Source organism: Coccinella septempunctata, chromosome 5, assembly GCF_907165205.1.
Source record: "Coccinella septempunctata chromosome 5, icCocSept1.1, whole genome shotgun sequence".
NCBI classification, from domain to species: Eukaryota; Metazoa; Arthropoda; class Insecta; order Coleoptera; family Coccinellidae; genus Coccinella; species Coccinella septempunctata.
Window position 1 is genome coordinate 31306900 of NC_058193.1, and position 22102 is coordinate 31329001.

The 22102-nt window shown below is 37.8% G+C and overlaps 4 protein-coding genes across 9 annotated transcripts in view; 1 reads left to right on the forward strand and 3 right to left on the reverse strand.

The window, feature by feature from the left end:
- Positions 1-8346, reverse strand: part of LOC123313043 (C-terminal-binding protein) — a 70574-nt gene extending 62228 nt beyond the window's left edge. For 3 of the 4 annotated variants that reach the window (XM_044897735.1, XM_044897731.1, XM_044897733.1), the window contains exon 1: positions 8047-8345. The gene's annotated coding sequence lies outside the window, so the exon portion shown is untranslated. Of the gene's footprint in view, positions 1-8046 lie in introns of all 4 variants that reach the window. The other variant, XM_044897734.1, reaches the window with a different exon arrangement.
- A 733-nt stretch (positions 8347-9079) lies between these two features.
- On the forward strand, positions 9080-13335 carry LOC123313037 (WD repeat and HMG-box DNA-binding protein 1). Of its 2 annotated transcripts, none has more exons than XM_044897711.1 (14): positions 9080-9343; positions 9402-9645; positions 9700-9946; positions 10007-10291; positions 10362-10592; positions 10656-10944; positions 11040-11329; positions 11412-11584; positions 11644-11901; positions 12059-12241; positions 12293-12392; positions 12446-12483; positions 12537-12746; positions 13130-13335. In XM_044897711.1, the coding sequence occupies exons 1-14, from the start codon at positions 9267-9269 to the stop codon at positions 13223-13225; spliced, it is 2721 nt and encodes a 906-aa protein (XP_044753646.1). In that variant the 5' UTR covers positions 9080-9266; the 3' UTR covers positions 13226-13335. The 2 variants fall into 2 exon arrangements, with proteins under 2 accessions (XP_044753646.1, XP_044753645.1); XM_044897710.1 differs by having other exon boundaries at positions 12293-12388; positions 12442-12483.
- LOC123313044 (mitochondrial enolase superfamily member 1-like) lies at positions 13231-15782 on the reverse strand. Its single transcript, XM_044897737.1, has 8 exons — positions 15641-15782; positions 15483-15584; positions 14745-14963; positions 14412-14685; positions 14154-14311; positions 13794-14100; positions 13558-13739; positions 13231-13468 (listed from the first exon to the last, which is right to left on the reverse strand). The coding sequence occupies exons 2-8, from the start codon at positions 15576-15578 to the stop codon at positions 13352-13354; spliced, it is 1353 nt and encodes a 450-aa protein (XP_044753672.1). The 5' UTR covers positions 15579-15584; positions 15641-15782; the 3' UTR covers positions 13231-13351.
- The window catches only part of LOC123313042 (QRFP-like peptide receptor), a 104635-nt gene continuing 98172 nt past the window's right edge, over positions 15640-22102 (reverse strand). Inside the window, exon 4 of one of the 2 annotated variants that reach the window (XM_044897730.1) lies at positions 15640-17735. In XM_044897730.1, the coding sequence (XP_044753665.1) occupies positions 16928-17735 (808 nt within the window). In that variant the 3' untranslated portion in view covers positions 15640-16927. Of the gene's footprint in view, positions 17736-18317; positions 19749-22102 lie in introns of those variants that run through there. The other variant, XM_044897729.1, reaches the window with a different exon arrangement.

Genomic DNA, 22102 nt, shown 5'->3' on the forward strand with positions numbered 1-22102 from the left:
TGTACATATATGATCATGAAGATTAAGCCATTATTTTCATTATTTTATGGACATACTTCATGCAATGAAGAATCTATTTGTTGAATTCAGAAATTTCCTGAGAATTTCATCCATTTCTTGATTGTTATGAATGAAGCTAATGATTACCTTTACTATATTCATACTGATGTTTTATCGACTTTGTCTGACTTTCAATTCATTTTAATCGGAGGAATCTATTCGAAAATTCATCAGAAACAACTAACCTAACCTGCAATTGAAAGCAGTTCTCTCCAAACTGACATTAGAATTTCCGATCACAGAAATCCACAATTTACTTCCAGTGACCGCGACTTATTTTCCCCATGTTGTTTTGGTCAGACATAGAGAAAGGGAGTGAGCAATTCCTTTTCGCCTGTGCATGAAATACGACCAGAAAAAGTGGCAGGGAGAAACAGAACATAAAGTCCAGCTGATTGTCAATTTCTAGAATTTTGATTGGTCCACACTCACATAGCCAATTTTATGCTGGTATTCGTCAGTCCATTTCTCTATGTCTATATTTGTAGAACGGCGATCGTTCTCCTATAGAGTACTCTAACGATTTGTCAAAATCAGCTGACCCTTCATTACCGTGGGGCACACAAAGCTTTTTATTATCAGTGTAAAGAGGCATTTCTTAGAAAGTTATAGTCTAATCACTCTAACCTAACGTAGGGAACAACATTTTTTCCAAAAACATGCACAAAACACAATACTCGACTAAAACAGCATGTGAATCAATGGAGAGAAAAGCTTGTGTGCCCCACGACAGCGAACGCTCAGCTGATTTTGACAAATCGTAAGAGTTCCCTATTCTCTATATTGGCAACTATGAGACCAATGTCAGAATCATAGACACTTATCATTATACTGATATCACAGAAGGAAGGTATGGAAATCTGTGGTCCCACAAGGGATGGGTAAATCGACAGACGACGAATCTACCGACTGATTAGATCTGTCAGTAAGGGCAATATTTCCAACCACAATTCCTCAAGTATCATTTGTACAAAATCACGTCAGACTAATTCCACAATTACCATCCCCCCTTCGTTACGATCCGATCGCCCTATTTACAAACCAACAACGTCGAGATAAATCCCCGTCCCACGCGAAACAACCCCCACGTTCCAATTTCCCGATCGTCCGGCCCCCGTCGAGGGTGAACATCCCCGACAATTTTTTTTCATTACGATATCTCCACGTGTGTCCGTCCGATAACTCCCCCAACCCTCTTCACCGTGCCCAACCGACGGGCCGGTAAGAGGCGGAAGCGTATAAAGTTGCAAAACAATAATTCACTTCGTAACGATTAGCGCGAGCGGGGCGGCGGGGGAAGGAGGAGGCGAGGTTAGGAGAAACAGTGCATTTGAATTTAAATTAAATCGGAGAGGAGAGATTCGGCAGACGAGACCCAAGTCCCGGATAAACCGCCCTCCGGAGTTGTGCGTGACGATACACCAGGGCCAGACCAGGCCATTTATTAAACTGCTCGTCGAAACTTGACGATATTGTTTTTTCTTCAGAAGAACCCAATTTTATATCACAAACTGACAGCAGCAGGACGTCACTGCGGAAAGATTAGCTCACCGCTCACAAAACTGAGCAATTTCTAACGTTTCTGTTGTCGACACTTTGCCAGGTTGCCGATTCTGCTTGTGCGTTTTTTTTCGTTCGTATATTCGTAATAAAAAAAAAAAACACAATTAATCTTCCAGTATACAAAAGAAAGTTCGAGATAGAATCACAAAATTTCCATTTCATAAGACGAATGCTCGCTAAATGGATAATGCAGGCAGTAACAGGAATATTTTGGCAATCTGGCAACGTCATTCTATTGCTTGAATAGAATCTCAAACCATAGATAAGTGACAAGAGTGAGTACATAGACATAGAGACACGTCTCTATGTCTAGACATAGAGATACGTCTCTATGTCTACGAGCGAGGATCACAGACAGGGGTGGGTAGTACCGATTTCACTCATCGATATCGAAGAGTAGTGTTTTTGGCCTCGGTATGAAATTCATTTCTTAACATTTTTTTACGACAAATCGTCTCGAAAATATGGATATCCTGGCCTCCTAGACTTTGATATCTAATGTATCTTACATTACTATCAAAGATTTAGACCGTTGCTAACAAATTCAAAATCACGTCGGTTTTCCCCCAAACTCTGCAGTCCGGCCCTGCCGAACTGGTGAATTTTCCCGGTTTCGCCCAATTTGCCGAGACACAAAACGGGGAATCGCAAGGGTCGCTTTCGGGCCGCGTTAACCAGGAGGGATCGACGGAATGGAGCACGGTTTGAGGTCAAACGTCATCGATCCCCGAGATCACTCCACTACCCCCCTCCCTCCCCCGAACATCGACGATGTCCATATTTGTTCGAAGTTATTCCGGAATAAGGTACAACTCTTTTTCCGAGCTGCGTTCATCCCCCTTTTTCCTCGACTCTAGTCCGAATTTATGGAGCCCTGCTGCCGAGTTCTGCGGGATTGAAATTGAGGAATGTAGTTGGGGTGGGAGATAAGACTCTCTCGGTGGCTTCAACTCATCCAGAGGAAATACGTATTTCGACATATTTCAACATAGAATTCGATAAATATGTCTTCTTTGTTGTTAACCCTAAATTTTCCTCGACCAGAGAATAAAGAATTATGTGCAAGACTGATATTTCTATGACATCATTTCACATTGTTCTTCATTTTATGATCGGACACAAAATCTATGTTCATGATAGCTGTCAATTCCATTGGAGATCACATAATCATCCATATTGCATAATTTTCCTCAAATTCCCTTCCAAATCCAGTTCCTGTTGAAGAAAACGGCCTCTAAATCGCTAACGCAAAAACGGATTGAATTATTCCGATCTCGTTGATGAATATTCGCGCCCACGAATGCTAGGTAGAATACGCGGCAATTTTATATTTGCACGCAACGAATTATGTCGAATAGGTGTTTCTATTAATATCTAAAACCTCTCTTCAGTCGACATTATGCGAAGATACCGCAGTGCCTATTTATAACATTTGCATAAATCGGCAGTTAGAACACGTATATTATCGATTTTGCTATATTTATCTCGACGCCTCTCACCCTGCGTTCTTTTATCGGTGAAGATATGATAATTTCACACCTTTCAACCGTTTCACACGGTCACACCCTTGATGGCACGCTTCTCGGAATCTCTCACGTCACGCCACACTTGTTAGCACAAGTCATAGATGAAAAATGCTTGGGAAAACAAGAAGGATCGATTCAATTCGAAACAAAGGCAATGGAAATCTATGCGCCTTCATTTAAGATCAATTTCTATGATATATTTCATGGTTACCAACTCGCGGAATTCTATTGAAAATTATATTCTATGACCGAACAAATACCTTCGTTCATAGAAATAGATTTTTTTCCTGTAGATGGAATCCGTTTCCATAATTGAAATCATCCCGATCACGAGATGATTATGATCGCGGCTGATAAATTCGGCATGCGAAAATGCTGATCGCGAAATTCGGAATTGACACGTGAAGTGGCGTCAACGAAGCGAAAAACCGTCTGGAGTGGAGGTCGTACATCGCTGACGTAGCTCTGCCTTCAGCCGGGGTTGGGAAGAGAGCTTCGAAAAGCAAATCAGTGGCGCCGTTCGATAGCTACCCGGAGAATATTTCCGACATAACTGACCATAGAAAACTGACATATGTAGTTATGTCAACAGATTGTCACCAATGAAAAGAAAATTATTCTTTGTTAGATTTAGTATATGACATGACAGTAAGTCAAAACAACTCTATGTTCCAATTCGATTTTGGCGCGAACTGCGGGACGCGTCCAACAGAGGTTAGCGTCAGTAGTTAGAAGTTAGAACTAGGATGTAAGAGGACAGTTGTGTCGACGACTTTTGTACCCGTTATTCAATAAAGATTATGAAAAATTACTTATATCTTCCTCTCTTCTTTTCGAATAAAGTTATCGATGCTCATACATACACCAACAATCTCTATGTCTAGGACTCGAATGGAGTACAACCATAGATTATTTCTATGATGAACGATCATAGAAATAATATTGATCAGTTATGGAGAAATCACAAGAAATCAATCTAATGAAAATTCGATAAGATTTATCTTCGTCCTAATCCCGGGGACGCCAGTGACTCGACGGAGGGGAAAAACCCGTGACAGCGGCCATCACTTGTAGCGCATCGACAGGCGTATTCGTTGAGGCTAGTCAGCCAGGAAAAAGTGCTGAGTCCACCGGGATGAAAAACGTCGAACCTATAAAACTGCGATGGGGTTTTTCACGGAATAATTGGGTGATAAACAAAGGCACAGTCAGCGGAAACTATATTATCGTTGCCAAAGCTTAGTTGGCCGTTTTCACAGGGAGTTATGCAACGAGGGTTGCGTTATTTCGATCATTTCGGAATACACCACTTTCGACACGACACAGTTCACATGACTTCGTCGGAAGTTATACTATTTATTTAGTATTTACCCTTCGAACTTTAGGCAATGAAAATGAAGGAACATACACATGGGACCGAAAAATCGTATAAAATCAATATGCACATACAGAGTAAAAACCATAGAGATACATGAGAGATACGAAAGGAAACACAGCGTTATCGCTTCCTGATCAGAATAAAATTTTAAAGAATTATCCTTTCCAGAATTCCCCTCAATCCTTATATGAATAGATATTTCCAATGATTGAAAAGTTCGAGCAGATTCCCAATATACTCGATTCTCAATAATTCAGACGTTATCACTGATGTTTTTGCATTGCGATACAGAGTTCTTTTACTTGCACCACTTATCGAAAAGGTAATGTTTATTGAATTTTCCTTTGACTTATCTAATGTAATGAGTAATCCATGTATGACCTCGATTTTGAGTGTTTTTTTTTATTTATAGCACGTAGCCGAGAACGTGGGAATTTTCCAGAAATTCGTTTGTTTATACACCTCGAATTCGCAAAGGAACGAGGCTCAGAATTGAGCAAGTTCAAACTTGGAAATAGGAGTGGACATATTTTAAGGATTCGTATCTTATGTTTACTCACGTCGTCATGCACTGAAACTATTATCACCTGAAAGGAACTCATCACGACACTAATGCAATGATGAGGAAGTGTTGGAATATTCACTGAATGCTTTCATTTTTATAAAAATGCATTTCTTGCACTTTTGTGCAAAACATTTGCTACGTAAATGGAAATTTTCCTACACAATAATAATAATTAACCAAAATTCTCTGCTTGAACAGTTTCAGTGGTGTAATTCATCCCTTCTGGAATTTCCACTTCTACATAATATGTATAATCTAGAATTGTAGTTTCATTCGATGGATACATATAATAGCAACTTGCAAATTCCCTAAAAGGTCGATTAAAATCAACAAATGTTGCCGAAGTTGAGAATTTCATCAGCTTATGCGTCCATTGAATTTATCAGTAGGATGACTTCGATATTTTATTCAGTGCTCACCCAGAGATGCTAGGAAGCAAATAATTTCCTGATGATACAATACAAAACTGATATTTGAGGTAATTTATCAGTAGGATAAAAATTGTTTGATCCATTTTATGGATATTATATCTGATCTTGAGTAAAACACCATCAAATCATAATATTCTATGTTTGAAAAACCTGTGACATTTCTATGATAAGTCATAGAACGAGGTAACCATTTGGACCATAGACCTACATATATCTATGGTAATGACATGTAATATGAACTCAATAATAATTATTGAGTTCATATTACATGTCTTAATTATTAAGACACGGACAATAATTTGCGAACGAAGCAGAATGAAAGAGACGATCGGCTTGGGATCCGCAGCTGACCCCACTCGACTCCGCAGGGCGATTTTAGCGCCATTTCCATCGTCGATACTATCGGCAGACCGGTTGCCACAATTGAATTATGTAAATTCCAGCGGAATGGCCACGACGCCGAGCCGATCCTCCAGTCGCCGAACGACCGGCTAATCAATACGCCGGACGAGAGGCCATCTATTTCACTTTTGTCGTCGAAGAACCATAAGCGATGAGCCGTTACCTCCGAGAAGATCGAGAATATCGGAGGTAACGGATGAGCTCGATCTGCCTCCTTGCGAACTTTCCAAGTACTCATTACGGACGAACTTCGGGATTAACCGAAACGTCACCGCTCAACCAAGTGGGACAGTTACGAAGTTTAAATTGTGTTCCATGCGAAAAGTTTTAATTCGTTAAAAATTTATACCGGCAGTATGAACAAAGTTATAAATCCACAAGTTTTCTCAGGCCCGACTGCCAGAGCCCGCGCGAAAAAAGTTTAATTGTTTTTCCGAACGGGAAAAGGGTACCGAATCATTAAAAATGCATTTAAGATCTTCCGACGCCCTTTTCCCGAACCGCTATCGGACTCCCCTCTTGAATTTGAATTATTAGTGGGGGATGAAGTCCGACGAATTTTCGCAGAGTACGGATTTATCATCATCGATCCTTTGGAATCCTTGTTACGGATTATTTGTCTATGATTCAAACATAATGATGACAAGTTCAATCATCTATGCTTTTTTATGCATAGACTATTCTATACTCAAAGGTGTTATGTCTATGATTCTATGTTATTCTATGATTCCGACAGTCATGAAATTTCGACATGAAACATCATTATATTGATGTTTTCGACTAAAAATGATAAGAAAAAGTATCGAAATACTTTCCACCAAACAAATATGTTCAATCAAAAGGCATACTACCTATAATGGTCTCAATTGGTTTTCGAATAACTTATGAAAAAATCAGTGAGACTGAGTAACACAATCAGAGTCTCCTATTTCGATAATTTGCCAAATATTCTTTGGAGCTTCATATTTGTACTTATACCATGCTATATCCTATTTCATACAGTTACTAATAATTATAATGAAAGTGGTCAATGTGGTAGTAACAGGATAACATAAAACATAACATAACCTAACTTGATTTAGACTCATACAGGTAATTGACAAATATCTTCATCACAAATCTAGGAAATTACGCATTCGGTTGATTTCAAGTTATTCAGTCATCAAGTATGTAATTATCACATGCTTACATGGACTGATATACAGATGAGTAGTTCTGTATCATAAATATATTCCTTGTGGAAGAATTCAGTTACATTTGTCATATGCACGAATTCTATGCGAATGATGGATTCAATGTTCATAATTGCTGATATAAGGAAAAGAAATATATATAAAATCGTTATTCTGCGGTGTTAATTGATCGCAATACATCCGTCTCCTGCCAGAAGCAAGATTTCATCAGAATGACCTTGAGACCGTGCAAAAACAATTCGATATAAAACCTACCTACTGACACAATATGTAAAGTAATCAAATGTCGAGCTTGCATTTTCAAGATGCCTACTACAACACTCGATCGTCGAAATTACGAGCGAAAACGTTTCGAATGAGAAATCAAGGTCATGTTGGCAAAATTGGGCTAATGAATTTTTGGTTGTTCATTCCCAAAGTAAACAGTTAAATAGGAAGAGTGAAATCAAATAAAATATGATGATGTACAGGAGAGAAAGTGAGGCAACTAATTATGGTGAATGTAATTTTTGTCTGTCACACAACGTTAAACAAGAAAATCGGTCAGTGTCAATAGCGTACTGAAATTATACGTGAACCTATCAAGTAACAAGCAGCCATGTTATTAATTGAATCAATTTCTAGAATGGACAATATAACCTATTTTAGTACAAGTGGGAGATTGTTCAGTTAATGTTTAATTTCGTGAAGCTTCAGATGTCTCAAGAGAAATTATAACTCTCTTGGAGTTCTTTCAGGGTTATTTATAGTCGAATGTGGAAAGCCGGTAAAAAACATGATTCGCATATTCAATTAGGGGACTCGGAATGCTTGCTCAAAAAGGTTAATCTTGATTGATACAACGTAATGAATCTGCATGAAACCTCGAATGTTATCAATCAAATAGTATTTGCCTAAAATAGAATGTGAAAGTTGAGAAGAAGCTTACCTTAATAACAGAAACAAAGACAAGCTGTAGAGTGTAGCCACGCTGTTAAATTTTCAGATCTGCAAAGTCCGCCAAAGGAAAAACACACAAACTAAAACACGTTTCGGTTTTCATATGACACAATGAGGTATATTTTCAATTTGTAAACACTATTTTCTTAAATTTACAGTCTTATAGGCCACTTTCGTAATTTCTTGTACAACGCTAGGTGCTCACTAAGCTGTAGCCCCCACTCATTCCACTCCAAGATGGCGGCGCGGCACTGGATTGTGTATACCGTTTGCTGTTTTCGCTTGCCCGTGTTCGGTCTAGAGACGGCGCTTTCCCCCACCATCGACTTGAAAAGTTACCACATTCAAAATTGTTGACAAAAGTCGAAATAGAATGCACTTGTAAAGTGGTGTTTGATTAACCACGCCTCTTCGCGCATATCAAAATCTTGAAAACTTTCACTAATGAATTATTACTTTCAATTGTGATCATCATTTGTTAGATAAATTAGCCCTACGCAATCTTTAGCTGATGTGATTATCGGTACAATTAAAAATTGTATTGATTATCGCACAACTAAAAAACCCATAAAAATAAATTTAATTCAATTTTTAACATTTCATTCTTCGATATCGGGAGAAATTTTCATTCAACTGAGTCGAACTCGAAAAAATTGAGAATAATATTAAACTAACTTTCGGCCGGAATGAGTAAATTCAATTCAGTTTAATTTATTTTTATATCAGAGAAAAATTTATAAAATTTCAGTTTTGAAATTTTCTTGCTGTATGACTGCCATCTATGAACTGAATATTGAAGTTGGATATCTTAAACTTTATTCATAGAGAATTCTGTGGAATGTTGTGAAATGCAATTTTCACAGTTGGGTTTTCATTGATTGTAAATTAAAATTTCAACCAATATTGTCCATGGCAATGACAAGAAATACAGTTTACATTAAAAAATTCAAGTTTTGTGTTAATAACAGAACACTGTAGTCGACATTAGTGTCATTAACCATAGATGTCATAGATTGTCATAACCATAGATTAACGCTTTCCCGCCAAAATCTTCTGCCTGTCAATTTGAAAATAAATAGAATTAAAAAAGGGAAAATATCAATTTCAAGTAATAATAACAATACAGAAATTATTTGATTCAAATATTTCTTGATAATTATCTAACCGACATCGTACCTACTTAGTACAAAATTGATTATTGATCTAAAAATGCCTATTTCTCATGTACCTTTTAGATATGCACATAATGAGGGACATACTGATATTTGTTTTTCTGAAGATGGACAGTAAGTACATATATTCCGATGTATTATATAGTACTCTATTATCACTTACTCTCCGTAGAAAATATGTTACTTGTGGATCTGATGGAGACATTCGAATATGGTCCCAAGATTTATATGAAGACCCTGTTCACAACTGTGTGGGTGAATGGGCCCTAGCCGTTAGGCAAAAAGGAAGCAAACTCTACATTGCAACCAGCAATAATGACGTTCAGATAATCACATTTCCTGATGGAGACCGAGAAGGTGTACTCGATAGATTTGTTGCTCCAATTAATAATATTGCCATATCCAAAAGTGGTGAAGTAAGTTCGAGAACATATGGTTGTCTCAGGAAGAATTCAGTTCATTTTTTGTAGCTGATTGCATTAGCTGCCGAGCAAATGGAAGTAAAGCTCATTCAATTTGAAGGAGAACAAAAAAAGATTTCAAGTATTGAGGGTACTGCTCCTTATCTAAGTGTAGCAATTTGTCCAACAGCAAAATTGATAGCAGCTTCTAGTGGGGATGGCAAGCTTCGTATATGGAATGTTTCAGATAAAAACCTTGTTAAAGAAATAAATTGTTTCCCTAAAGTTAATAGTTTCTCTAATGCAACAGTTTTATGTATGTACAACTATTATTTCTTTCATCCCATAAAGTATTAATACTGTCGATGTTCTTCAGGTAGAATTGATTTTAATCCAACAAATGGCTGTCAACTTAGTTATCCAGATGGGTCATCCGTTGTTGTTTTGAATACTTCAGATTGGTCAGAAGTTTGTACTTTGAGCTGTGATGACGTTACAAAGCCATTTTCTATTGTTCAGTATTCACCCTGCGGGAAATATTTGGCAGCATCTTCTGTAGATGGAGATTTTGTTATTTGGGATGTTGCTGAAGAAATTGTGCACAATGTTTCTAAACACCCCAACGGAACTAGAGTATCCGCATTCGCTTGGAATCCCTCAGGTGAAAAATTGAAACTAGAATTTTGCAAACACTATTTAGAAGTATAGCCTTAATATATTTTTTATTGCAGGATTGAATCAAATAGTTTATACAGATGTAGAAGGACAATTGGGGGTGATGTCAGATTGTATAAGTGAAAAACAATCTGCAGAGAAAAGTGGTGCCGAGGAGGCTGAAAATAACGATGTAGATTTTGGTGATTATCAGTTTGAAGATGATGATGAAGACAATGAAAATGCTGTTTCATTGGAAAAACTGAAAAAGCAATATGCTGATGATGATGAACCGGAACTCCGGTCTGGTAAGGAATTTGTGAATTTTTGTTCTCAAACAGATGAATGTGATGGATTACTTTGCATTTCAGTTGCCTCTAGGAGTCCAACACCCAGACCTAGAACACCTGAAATACCATTACAACCAGCATTTATGCCGTCATCGACCCCAACTCACCTAGATCCAAGGTATCTTTGTTGGAACGAAGTGGGCATTGTTAGAGGATACGGCAGTATTTTGGATGAAGATGAAAGTACCTCAAAATCAATTGAGGTTGATTTTCATGATTCCACCTTTCATAGCAGTATGATGATGCAAAACTTCCAAAATTATATGATGGGCTCTTTGAGTACATCTGCACTTGTTGTAGCCAACTCTACGTGAGTGTCGAATTTTAGATTCTCATATTTTCAACGTTATATTGTCATTTCCTGTTTAAACTTGTCATTAATGTGTACTTGGTTGTTATTCTTAGTCAGATCAATGTTATTCCACTTGCTTCCCGTACTAAGGAATGGACTCTGACGATGGATGATAATGAAGAAATTGTCGCTGTGGCTGCTTCAGAACAATTAGTTTGCATTGCTTTAGCAAATTACATCATAAGAGTATGCTCCCCTTTCGGTACCCAAAGAGCAGTGTTCTCAGTACCAGGACCTATAGTCTGCGTATCTGCATTCAGGGAAGATATTTTAGTTGCTTATCATTCTGGGCCAGTGAGAAATGGAGACCAAAATATTTGTTTCAAGCATATAAGATTAGATGGTAGGCAAATTTCAATCACTTAAATTTTCTCTATCTTATCTTTCTTATGAAACTGTGTTAAAAAAATATCTGTTTTTACTAGCGATGAGTTTCCAAGGACAAGATTTGGGAGGTACTCTGGGACCCCAAAGTACTTTACTTTGGATGGGATTTTCAGATTCTGGCACTCCAGGTGTTTTGGATTCATGCGGTTTGCTCCACATGCATCCATTGCATTGCAATACATGGATTCCCTTTTGCAATGTCAACAAACACGTTAGTAAAGAAGAGAGAATTAAGTGCTCCCTACTTGACGAATCACCCTTAAATTTCAGAAAAAAGGGCTATCTGATGCATTTTTCGTCACCGCCATATTGGAATCGAACCAGACTTTGTGTGGTATAAAATGCAGGGGTACCATGTACCCAGCTGTGACACCAAGGCCTACCATGTGCGAAGTGCCACTTGAGGCACCATTTGCAGAAATGACAACTGAAAAGGGACAAATGGAGAGTAGTATGTTCACATGGTCTGCCCTGGAAATTCCCAATACTGAAAAGAAGTTGAAAGAAACTGCTCTGAAAACTTTTGCGGTAAGAACTTGAAAGATATACATAACAAACATATTGTAATAGGTGAAAATGATAAATTTGTCAGGTGTTGTGGGTATTTTCAGATTCATTTTTTAAAACTCTTATTTTGATCGATACTCTTAATTGTGATTTCTATGGATTTCTTTTACTGTTTCAGTTGGCATGTAAAACGAATTTAGATCAGAGAGCCCAAGAAGTTATGGAGATACTGGCAAATCCAGGCATTATCAATTTAGCAATTAAGTATGCTTCTAAGTTGGATAAGAAACGTTTAGTTGAAAGATTAACGGATCTAGTTGCAAGATTAGCAGATCAGGAGAGTGAAACTGCCACAGTGAATGTGAGTAAAATATTTCTTAAACTGGAAGTGTTTGACTTCATTATTTTTTAGGATAATGAAGTTCCTGAAACCATAAAACCAGTTAAAAGACTGACTTTGAACATGAAAAATACTTCTCGAAATCAGATAACTAATGGAAGTGAAGAAGTAAGTTCATAATACAAAATACTGTTTATTTAATTCTTGTTTTCAAATTTCAGGTAGTGTCGAAAAATCAAGAAACACACAACTCTTTACTATCGGTTAGTGCTTTTAGCTCTCTTTTTTTAGCGAGATTCTATCTTTTTATTTTCAGGATTCGATGTCAAGTTCCATAAATGATTCGATGAATTCATCGATAGTGTTGAATTCACAGGAATCTATGGTCTTAGCGGAGGCTCCGAGAAATCCATTTTTGAAGAGTTTGAAAAAAACTAAACCTGTAGATCAAAATCCTTTGAGTTTATTGGATAGTAAAGCTGGAGTAAGCTTCAGCACGGAAAAACTGAATGGCAGAAAAGAAGAGGTGAGTCCACTAGTTAACTTCAGAGTATATATTAAAATAGTGAGGGGTGAAAAGAAATTTATCCAGAGATCTTCTTTTGAGTGGCATTGTGTGAGAAAACTTAGGTCATTGGCTGCTAGGTGTCGCAAGGATTTATTTAATATTTCGATGCGTCTGGCGTCCAACATAAGGCCCTCCATTTGCTTTGCTTATGTGTTACTGATGAGCTCCAATTAGAGTGAAACTGGTCTATAGCTATTCTCCTGCGAGACTCGAACCTTTTTAAAAAATTATGGGGTTTTCATCAAGATATAACATTCAGTTTATTTATTATACACCACTTAATAATTGATAGTGATCACTATCATTTTTAGTTTTTAATATTTTATAATGGTGTCTTTCAGGCGGCAGAAAAGAGGAAGCAGCCTGAATCTGAAACGGAAAATCAGAAAGCTAAACAAAGGAAATTGGATCGTTTCATGTTCGGTAAACGACAATAAAAAAGAAAGCTGAACAATTATTTAATATTCACAAATACTGTTTCCAACTATTTTGTAACTTTTTACATGGATGTAAGTACGTTAGTTGTAAATATATATTTCTATTTTTATCTATTTTTTTTCTATCTATTTTTTTGCTCGTGGGAATAAACCTTTTTGGAACATTTCCAACCATTCCGATCCGTTGGGGTAGCTGTATTTCAGGACTGATTCTTGCTTCAAAGTAGAGCTGTAACCTGGAGCCTAAGAAAAAAATAGTAAAAGTAGCAGTTGGAAAGTGTGAGAAAGTAATGAAACACAATTTCATGAACTTTATTAAAGTTTTCCCTTACTTTAGGTGGAATATAACAGGCGTCTCTCATGACCAGGGGGTTTTCAAAATGTTCGTGATGTTCATCTACATACTCTATCATCCTTCCTTCCTTAGTACCTGAAAGTGCTACATAATCCCACATCTGTAGATGCTGAACCATTTCACATAGACCTACTCCTCCAGCATGAGGACAAACTTTAACTGAAACAAAAAGTAATAAAGAGTTCTCATACGTGAACCATGATAACTATTTACCTTTCATCTTTCGGGCCATGAGGTAAACTGAAAGAATTTCGTTCACCCCTCCTATCCTCGCTGAATCGATCTGACAGTATTCCATTGCACCAGTTTGCAAGAATTGCTTGAACAGAACTCGGTTGCAGCACATCTCCCCAGTAGCTACAGCTATGCCTAGAGGTTTCAAGGCCGAAGCAATGGTTGCGTGGCCCAATACATCATCTGGGGAGGTCGGTTCTTCAATCCAAAGAGGCTTATAGACGGCAAGTTGAGTCATCCAGTCGATGGCTTCTTGAACTTCCCATATTTGATTGGCGTCTACCATCTAGAAAACCTGTTTGTGTTCAAGATACTTTGAAGGAGAAGATATTGTTTTACCAGAGTTTTATCCCAGCCGATGAGCGCCCTTATTTTCTCTAGGCGTTTCACGTCTTCATACAGATTTCTCCCCACTTTTACCTTGAATGCTGTAAATCCCAGAGCTAAGTATTTGGCAGCTGCGTCGTTGATTTGCTGGTCGTTGAATCCTATCCAACCTGTAAGAAGGAATTACGTCAAATCTTGTTTCACTGCGGGTAAATATTTACGGGATTATGTTTGGCAGAAGGTTGAAGGACTGAGATCTGTTATGCCTACCTGCCTGTGTGGTATAGGCTGGATATCCGTTTGCTTCCAACTCCTCTATCCTGGATTCCATACCTTCCCTACCCCTCCTCAGTATTTCTATGGCTTCGTTTTTGGTCAAAACATTAGACAAGTACCTAAAATCTATACAAGACACCAACTGCTCAGGTTCCAAATCTACCAATAGTCTCCAGAGTGGTTTTTTCAGCAGCTTAGCCCAAAGATCCCATAGCCCATTCACAATGGCTGCTGTAGCCAGATGGATGACTCCTTTTTCCGGACCAACCTGTGAATAATTCGTAGCTATCGGCGTGTATATTGTCTCTAGACTGATTTGAATCTCACCCATCTCAGTTGACTATCGCTAGTAAGCGCTCTCCAAAAGTTGCCGAAGTCTTTGTAGATATCAGTTACCACTTGACCTAACACGATGTCTTTCAAGGATTCTACTGCTGCTACCACAATCTCATTCCCACGGCCCAAAGTGAAGGTCATACCGTTTCCCTCCATACCATTTCTGAGTTTAATGGTGACGTAGACTGCTGAATAATCAGGATCTGTGTGCTGAGGAAGGAAAAACCAGGGGTTGTTTAGTATTTCGTTGTTTTTGAAATGGATTACGCAGTTTTTGACCATTTTTGTAATATGCTTCTAAGCTTCAAAAGCCCATGGTCTGTGGAGGTACGGAAATTTCTGGTGGGGCTCTTGCCCACCCTGGCCACTACCTGTCTACGCCCATGGAGTGAGTCCTAACATAGGTAACTTTTCAATTCCGAGACGAAAGGGTATTGAAATTCATTTATTTATTTTTGTAGTTAGGGAATATTTGAGGCTAAGGGAGAATGCCTTTATTAATAGTGCTATCCTATACAACCCTAGGACACAGGTAAAATCTTCCACTATAGGAACGCAAATAATTCAGTTGTTTCTGAAAATGTATTATTTAATTTGCAAACTAGTAAAATCAATGAAAAAGTAGCTCTAACAGTTCAATTGTATGGTGTGCGAAATCTTTTACTCGCAAAACCAATTGTATTAGGTAGGTAGAGCCCTGAAGTGACTTAGAAAAAGTTCACTGCTTACCATAGCATCAGATCCATGGGCATATAATGAGGTGGGAAACCTAATGTCTTGCACATCAACACCCACAATTTTCAATTTTTCGGCTGTAGTACTCATTTTGTCCTTAAAGAACCACTTAAATTGTTTCCTAAGGATATTTCTCGTCCGCCGATTCTTACCAACTGGAATTTTCTGCCATAAATTACTAAAACTTTATTATCTATTTATGAATAAACACACACATATTCAAAACATCTCGTGATATTATCTTGTGACTCGTTTCCAACCGAAACTGCTAAATATTGCTTTCGTTAAGTGATTTTGTAATGTAAAATATACTCAGTGACATTCAAACTGTTAGTTTTACTTTAGAAGGTATAATTTTTCCAACATGATAATTTGAAAACAATGACCAAATTTGAAGTAGTGAGCTAAAAATCAATGGCGTGCGTTAAGGATGGGTTTGATGAAGCGTAAAATGCAAAATCTTTTCACATTTTTTATTAAACATTGATCAAAAATTGATATACATAAACGAAGTATAAAAAGGTACATATTCATGACTAGAAGACATATAACATTCGATAACAGTATTGGTTATTCGAATTAAAATGTATACACTGAACAACTTTTGATACCACTGTCTTTGATCATTTTTCTATTTTTGATTATCACAAGTCTTTCGAATATTATAATATGATTCTCTACTAGACCAAAACATTGCAAGGTTCGTCTTTTGTCCGCTGCTCTAACAATATTGCTAATCAGTCATTCTTTCAAACCATTTATTAGATTTATTGAATTTAAAATATTACTCCTAGATTCTTTATCGGATGAACATGATATATTTCCAGTTATTGTCTATCAACGAAATATGTCTGGATCAATTTTTTGTTATGCAAAAATAAATATTTCTTCTGTATTCTTTAACAATTTTCATCTGAAACATGTTCTGTCCATGCATTCGACCTGATTCGTGAAGAAAAAAGTAAATATTTAACCTATGAAATAAATAATTAATTTAAAGGTTCATATCCTTATTCTTGCGATGTTTTTGACTGAAAATTAATCTAGTAACTCTGTTACCCTAACGTTCAGTTAAATTTTCTCAAAATACAAAGAATATATATTATACACCCACATTACACATAAGCGTAGCAAGGTTTTGGAGTTAACCAAACAGTCTTTTTGCAGTATTATTTTTTTGTGTTTGTCACACATTCCTGACGAATTAGTTTACTTCGGCATCTAAGGGAAATTGAAAATTCTCTAATGGCCAACACAGTGTGTTATTTCGCCGAATAATCTTCAAAGTAAGATGAAGAAATTAATAATTTTTGGTAGGAATAAATCTCCTAAAAAAATTTCATTTCTTGTACGTTTTTCTCTTGAAACTTTTGACATTAAGGAATGACTGGACAGCCACTAGATATGGCTTGCTACGCCTATTTTCGAACATGTAACCCTCAAACAAATATCTCATTACATGGCATTTTTTCACCATTCAGTTCGTACAAAGGTGCGCGGATATAACAATCTTTGCAACTATTTGTGCCCTTCAAATTCCCTTGTTCCGTAGTAGTGTCAGCGCCCTGTGTCGAAGTTTGTTCTTTAACCTCCTTCAGACTAGTAGAAAATTTGCGTTTGCGTCTACCGCTGCTGCTCAGAAAACTTTCCGAGGTCTGCTGAGAAGACGTGTGGGCTGATGAACTCGTGGTACTCTTCCTCAGGATCTCCGGCTTCCTCTTGAACCTCTTCCTGAAATGTTTCAACCCGCATATCCTGAAGAAGCCTCCACGGAACTTGGAACTCATTATGTTGTACAGGATGGGGTTGATGGCAGAATTCAAATGGAACATGATGCGAGAGAAATAGAGGATGTTATAGTAGTTCTCGACGCCTAACCTGTAAGTGGACCCTTGAGGACCGATTATGATCCAGAGAGTTAAAGCCCTGAAAGGCATCAAACAGATGAAAAACGATAAGACGACCGTACCAAGCATCACGATGACCTGTTTCCTGTATTTCAAAACGTTCTGGTTGGATGTTGAGGACATCTTTAGGGAAGCAATCGAGGTAGGATGGGTTATCAGGGTTTTGGCTATCATTACGTATACACAGATGAGTATGACTAGGGGTATCAAGAAGAAGATCACGATGCAGCTACCGAAGAAGATGCAGGGCCATAGTTCCATAGCGGAGCTGAAGCAAACGTAGACTGGTGTACCATCGAAATATGGCTCTCTGGTGTACTTTGTGATGGATAATACTGGGCTGTAAAATGAAAACATGTTAGATATTTCCAATATCGGCCCTTGCATGCTTTCTAGGTGCTTCTAGTGTATGGTCACTGAAAATTTGTGCAACACTGAAATCTAGCGTATTCTACCAATTTGTTTGGCTCAGGTGAAAAAAATTCTCTGAGACACTTGTTGAAAACCTTCAAATATCTCATGTGTTCATTAAGAATTCTTTCATTTGCTGACAGGAAATATGACATGGATAAAATGAATCGTTTAAGCTGATTCTGGAGGCATTCTTCAAAAACATTGAATCTAGCTCAGATGAAAGTTTGTTTGTGAAGTCATTCATTGGTTGTAGCGATACGAAGGATTTTCTGATCAATTACACAACATAAAATACTAGTCTCTTACTCCACTTTCAATTTCCTGAGGTGCAGGTACTTTACTCACCGTTTTCCATCAAGATAATTTATATTATAATTGGGTTCAAACTTTTTCCATAGTAATCTACAAACAAACCTATGAATGAATATCTTACTCCAACGAAATTATTCTGAAGGTTTCTGAATCGTGTTATGTTATCTATGGAGAAGGGCTTCAATCAAACAAACTCTACAGTGCTGTTTTATTATTACAACTAACATTTAAATCTTTGGTAGCAGACGAAGATAAATACAATATAATTATGATTATGATAAAAACCCACTCATCACGAAATTATGGGTGTAGCATGCAGAGAATGATATTTGTCCCCAAATCTCTCCTAACATTCTGATACATGGGGGAATATGTTGCCTAATGGGACAAAACAATGCCCAAACTATTTTCTCAACTTCGAAGAAAGCCATGAGCATCAAGAAAATACTATCGATTGAGAAATCAATAAAAAAAGCGGTTTGAAAGAATCACACCCTTATTTCCAATGGGTTTACGAAAATGCACAATTCTGAGTCATACAGAGTGTTCCAAAAAAATTATGAGGCACACTTTCTTCGTTCTTCATATTCATGACTTTCGTTGAAGAGGAACAGTCTCTTAGGGCATCAATCTTGTTTTAATATGACATTAATCGCTCACAAAACTTGAAATAGCCGAACCATACAAAACGTCCCTTACAATCCATTATAAACGCATACGCCAAGCTCAAATACTCTAAATACTCTGAATTCCACTCTTCTTAGGCTCCCCAAAAGGCTGAAAAATCCTCCTTTTAGAAGGCTCGTCACAAATAATCACCTCCTCAGTGAAAATGTTCAAATTTAAACTGTCCTTCCTGGTGGTGCAATCCGAGTTGTCAGTTTCGCATTCCTCATCGATGCAATCATCGTTCAACCTCAAACCCTCGTTTCTTATCTCCCTAAAATGACTGGGAGAATCCGTACTCTTCACGGACTCGGGAGATTCGCTGTTACCCTTGATGAGCAGCGAGTTGTTTCTCGACGGTCTGTAGGATACCCTGTAATCGTTGTTGCTGCTCCTCAGCGTGCTGCTCCTGCAGGAGTTCATGGTGGTGCTGAAGGTGCCGTTTCTGGTCCTCCGGAACTTCCTCTTGGATCTGGAACAGATCATGAAGCCGTTGCGGAATTTGGAGCTCATGAGATTGTACAGCACCGGATTCATGGCTGAATTAAGGTAGACAAGTATCCTGCAGAAATACAGCAAGTTGTAGTAGTTGTCCATGCCGAAATGGAGCATATTCTCGGGGGGGACTAGTATAATCCATAAGGTGAACACTCGGAAGGGAATCAGGCAGATGAAGAAGCTTGCAACTACAGAACCAAGCATCAGTATGACCTGTTTCCTGGCCCTGATGGAGTAGTTGTCGATGTGCTTGTTCGTGGTCAGCGCCACTGCGTTGGTCATCAGATTTTTCGCGATTATACAGTATAAAACGATAAGGATGATCAGGGGAATGAGGAAGAAGGATGTTATGATCCCCAAGAAGTACGCAGTGGACCAAACGGAGTTTGCCATGGTGTGACATACTGGTACATATCCTCCACGATATTCCTGCTCCTTGAACTCTGCTATGATGATTATTGGGCTGCAAATGAAAACTTCACGTTGTTATGCGTACGAGAAATGAAAGCAGATGGCCAAAGGCGTAAAGGGCATCCTCTCCAGTACCAACCCGAGGATTTGATCTGCTCTGCATGAAAAATATTCGAAAAATTTTTTCACCAAAGTCTAACGATCGAAATTTTCTATAACGCAGCAGGTTATTCTTGTTTTTCGTACAGAGCTTACCCAGAAAGATTTTATAAACAGAGGTTAAGGAGAGAAGGGGACAGAGGCTTAAGGCGTATAGGCTCAATAAACACAAGACAACCACAAACAGAGGTTAGATAAAACACCACAAACGAGTGGAAAATTTAAGGTGGGAATTATAAACAGAGGTATATGTACAGTGTAACAAGAGGCTTTTTACAATGTGTACCTACTTATTTATATTTCTTGTGTTGTGGTGTTTTTACATTTTTTATTTTGAAATTATTTCCAGAGTTATAGGTTTCTGAGTGTGTATAATTTGATTTTTCAACGATCATTATCTATCTTTCCTCCAGCATATGACATTCATAAATCGCTCGTGATTTATGAGCCATTTTTCACAAGTTTATCGAACTTTCAATTATTAAATTAATTTAATATCCTTAACTTTTGACGAAAAGTTCAGTTTAATGCATTTGCATTTCTTCGTGCTTTCAAGGAAAGACTCAAAATTTTTTCAATAGCCAAGTTATGAGTATTAAGAGAAATGTGATGTGTTTTAAAATATTGTCTCAATATCAGAAGAATATATCACTGTCATAGGGTCATTTACTCCTCCCCAAACGTAGCATTTCAATTTCCCCCGGCGACTTTCCAAGAAAAACAATAAATCCCCATTCCCTCAAATATTTACCCAGTCTGGGAAAATACAACCGCTCAATAAGATGGACAGATCCGAAAGCCCCCTTGCATATCTTCTAGGATAGTCGCGGAATTGAATCGAGATCGTCTTACCAACGAGGAATACGAGGATAGTATGTTGGATGTGATGAACTTAAGTGCAGGGCAAATAGATGCGCTGGCTTCGGAAAGTTCAGCGAGCATTTCGTTCAATTCGGATTATTTTCCTTGGAAATTTATTTTCCAAAAAGTTTTCACAATACATGGTGAGATTAAAGGATAGAATGGAACGAAAACTAGACCCCATTTTTGGTTTACTATTCCTAGTAATGAATATTTTTAATCGAAGAAAAATTATAATCTGAAAATCTACAGCGATGTCGATTTCAGAAAGGAATCACCTTTGATTTTGTTTTGAAGGTTATTCAATTGCCTCTACAAAAATGCTTTTTTAGTACATACAAATGTTTACCCTCGCGCTTAAAAACTATTTTACTGGTATAGAGAAGAGCGAAAAAGTGCTTCAAATTTTTCTCCTGTACCATTTTAACATTTTCAAAGCTAAAATAATGAATAAAAGTTAAACTACACCGCGCAAAAAAACTAACGCACATTATGGAAATCTCAAATTTATTCTACAACTGAAGGTGTTCTCAATGATAATTATTTTTATCAGAATTATGCATGCAAATGTTATCCACTTTCAACGGTTTTCTTCAATACAGATGTTTTTTCCCAGCAGGAATAAAAAAAGATGATATTATCAGATTTTGAATGTATTGGCTCCATTCTAAAATCAGTTGTTCTCGATCAATTCTAGTGATCAATAGTTTTTCTTTCGTTTGATTTTCTACACTCGATCGCTATGCAACGCGAAACACGCAATTTGACCCAAGAGAAATGTGCCCAAGCGGTAGTTTTGCGAGAAGAAGGGTGGACATACACAAGAATTGCAGAAAGGTTTGGAGTTTCCCATACAAGTGTGTCCAGAATGTTGCAGTGATTCAGGGAGACAGGTATGAATGTCCAAAGCCCAGGACAGGGTAGATCACGGGTAACAACTGACATTCAAGAACGTTACTTGAGAGTTTCTTCGTTGAGACAACGGTTTGCAACCGCTCGCCTCCTTCAAATTCAGCTTGAGCAAACTCATGAGGTGCAAATTATCACTCAGACAATAAGAAATCGCCTCAGAGAATATGATTTAAGGCCTCGCGTCGCGGCAAGAGGCCCAGCTCTTACCCCAGCCCATCGAAGGGCGCGTTTGGATTTTGAGAGAGAGCATATCCAAAGGGAAGAGGCCGATTGGGAAAGAGTTCTCTTCACAGATGAGTCTAGATTCTGCCTCTACCATTGTGATCGACGTTCCCTTGTATACAGACGTCCACATGAAAGATATGCTCAGTGCAATTTCCTGAATACTACTGGTTTAGGGGGAGGATCGATTATGGTATGGGGTGAAATATCTTTGACTGCTCGCACAGACCTAGTGGTCGTTGAAAATGGAGC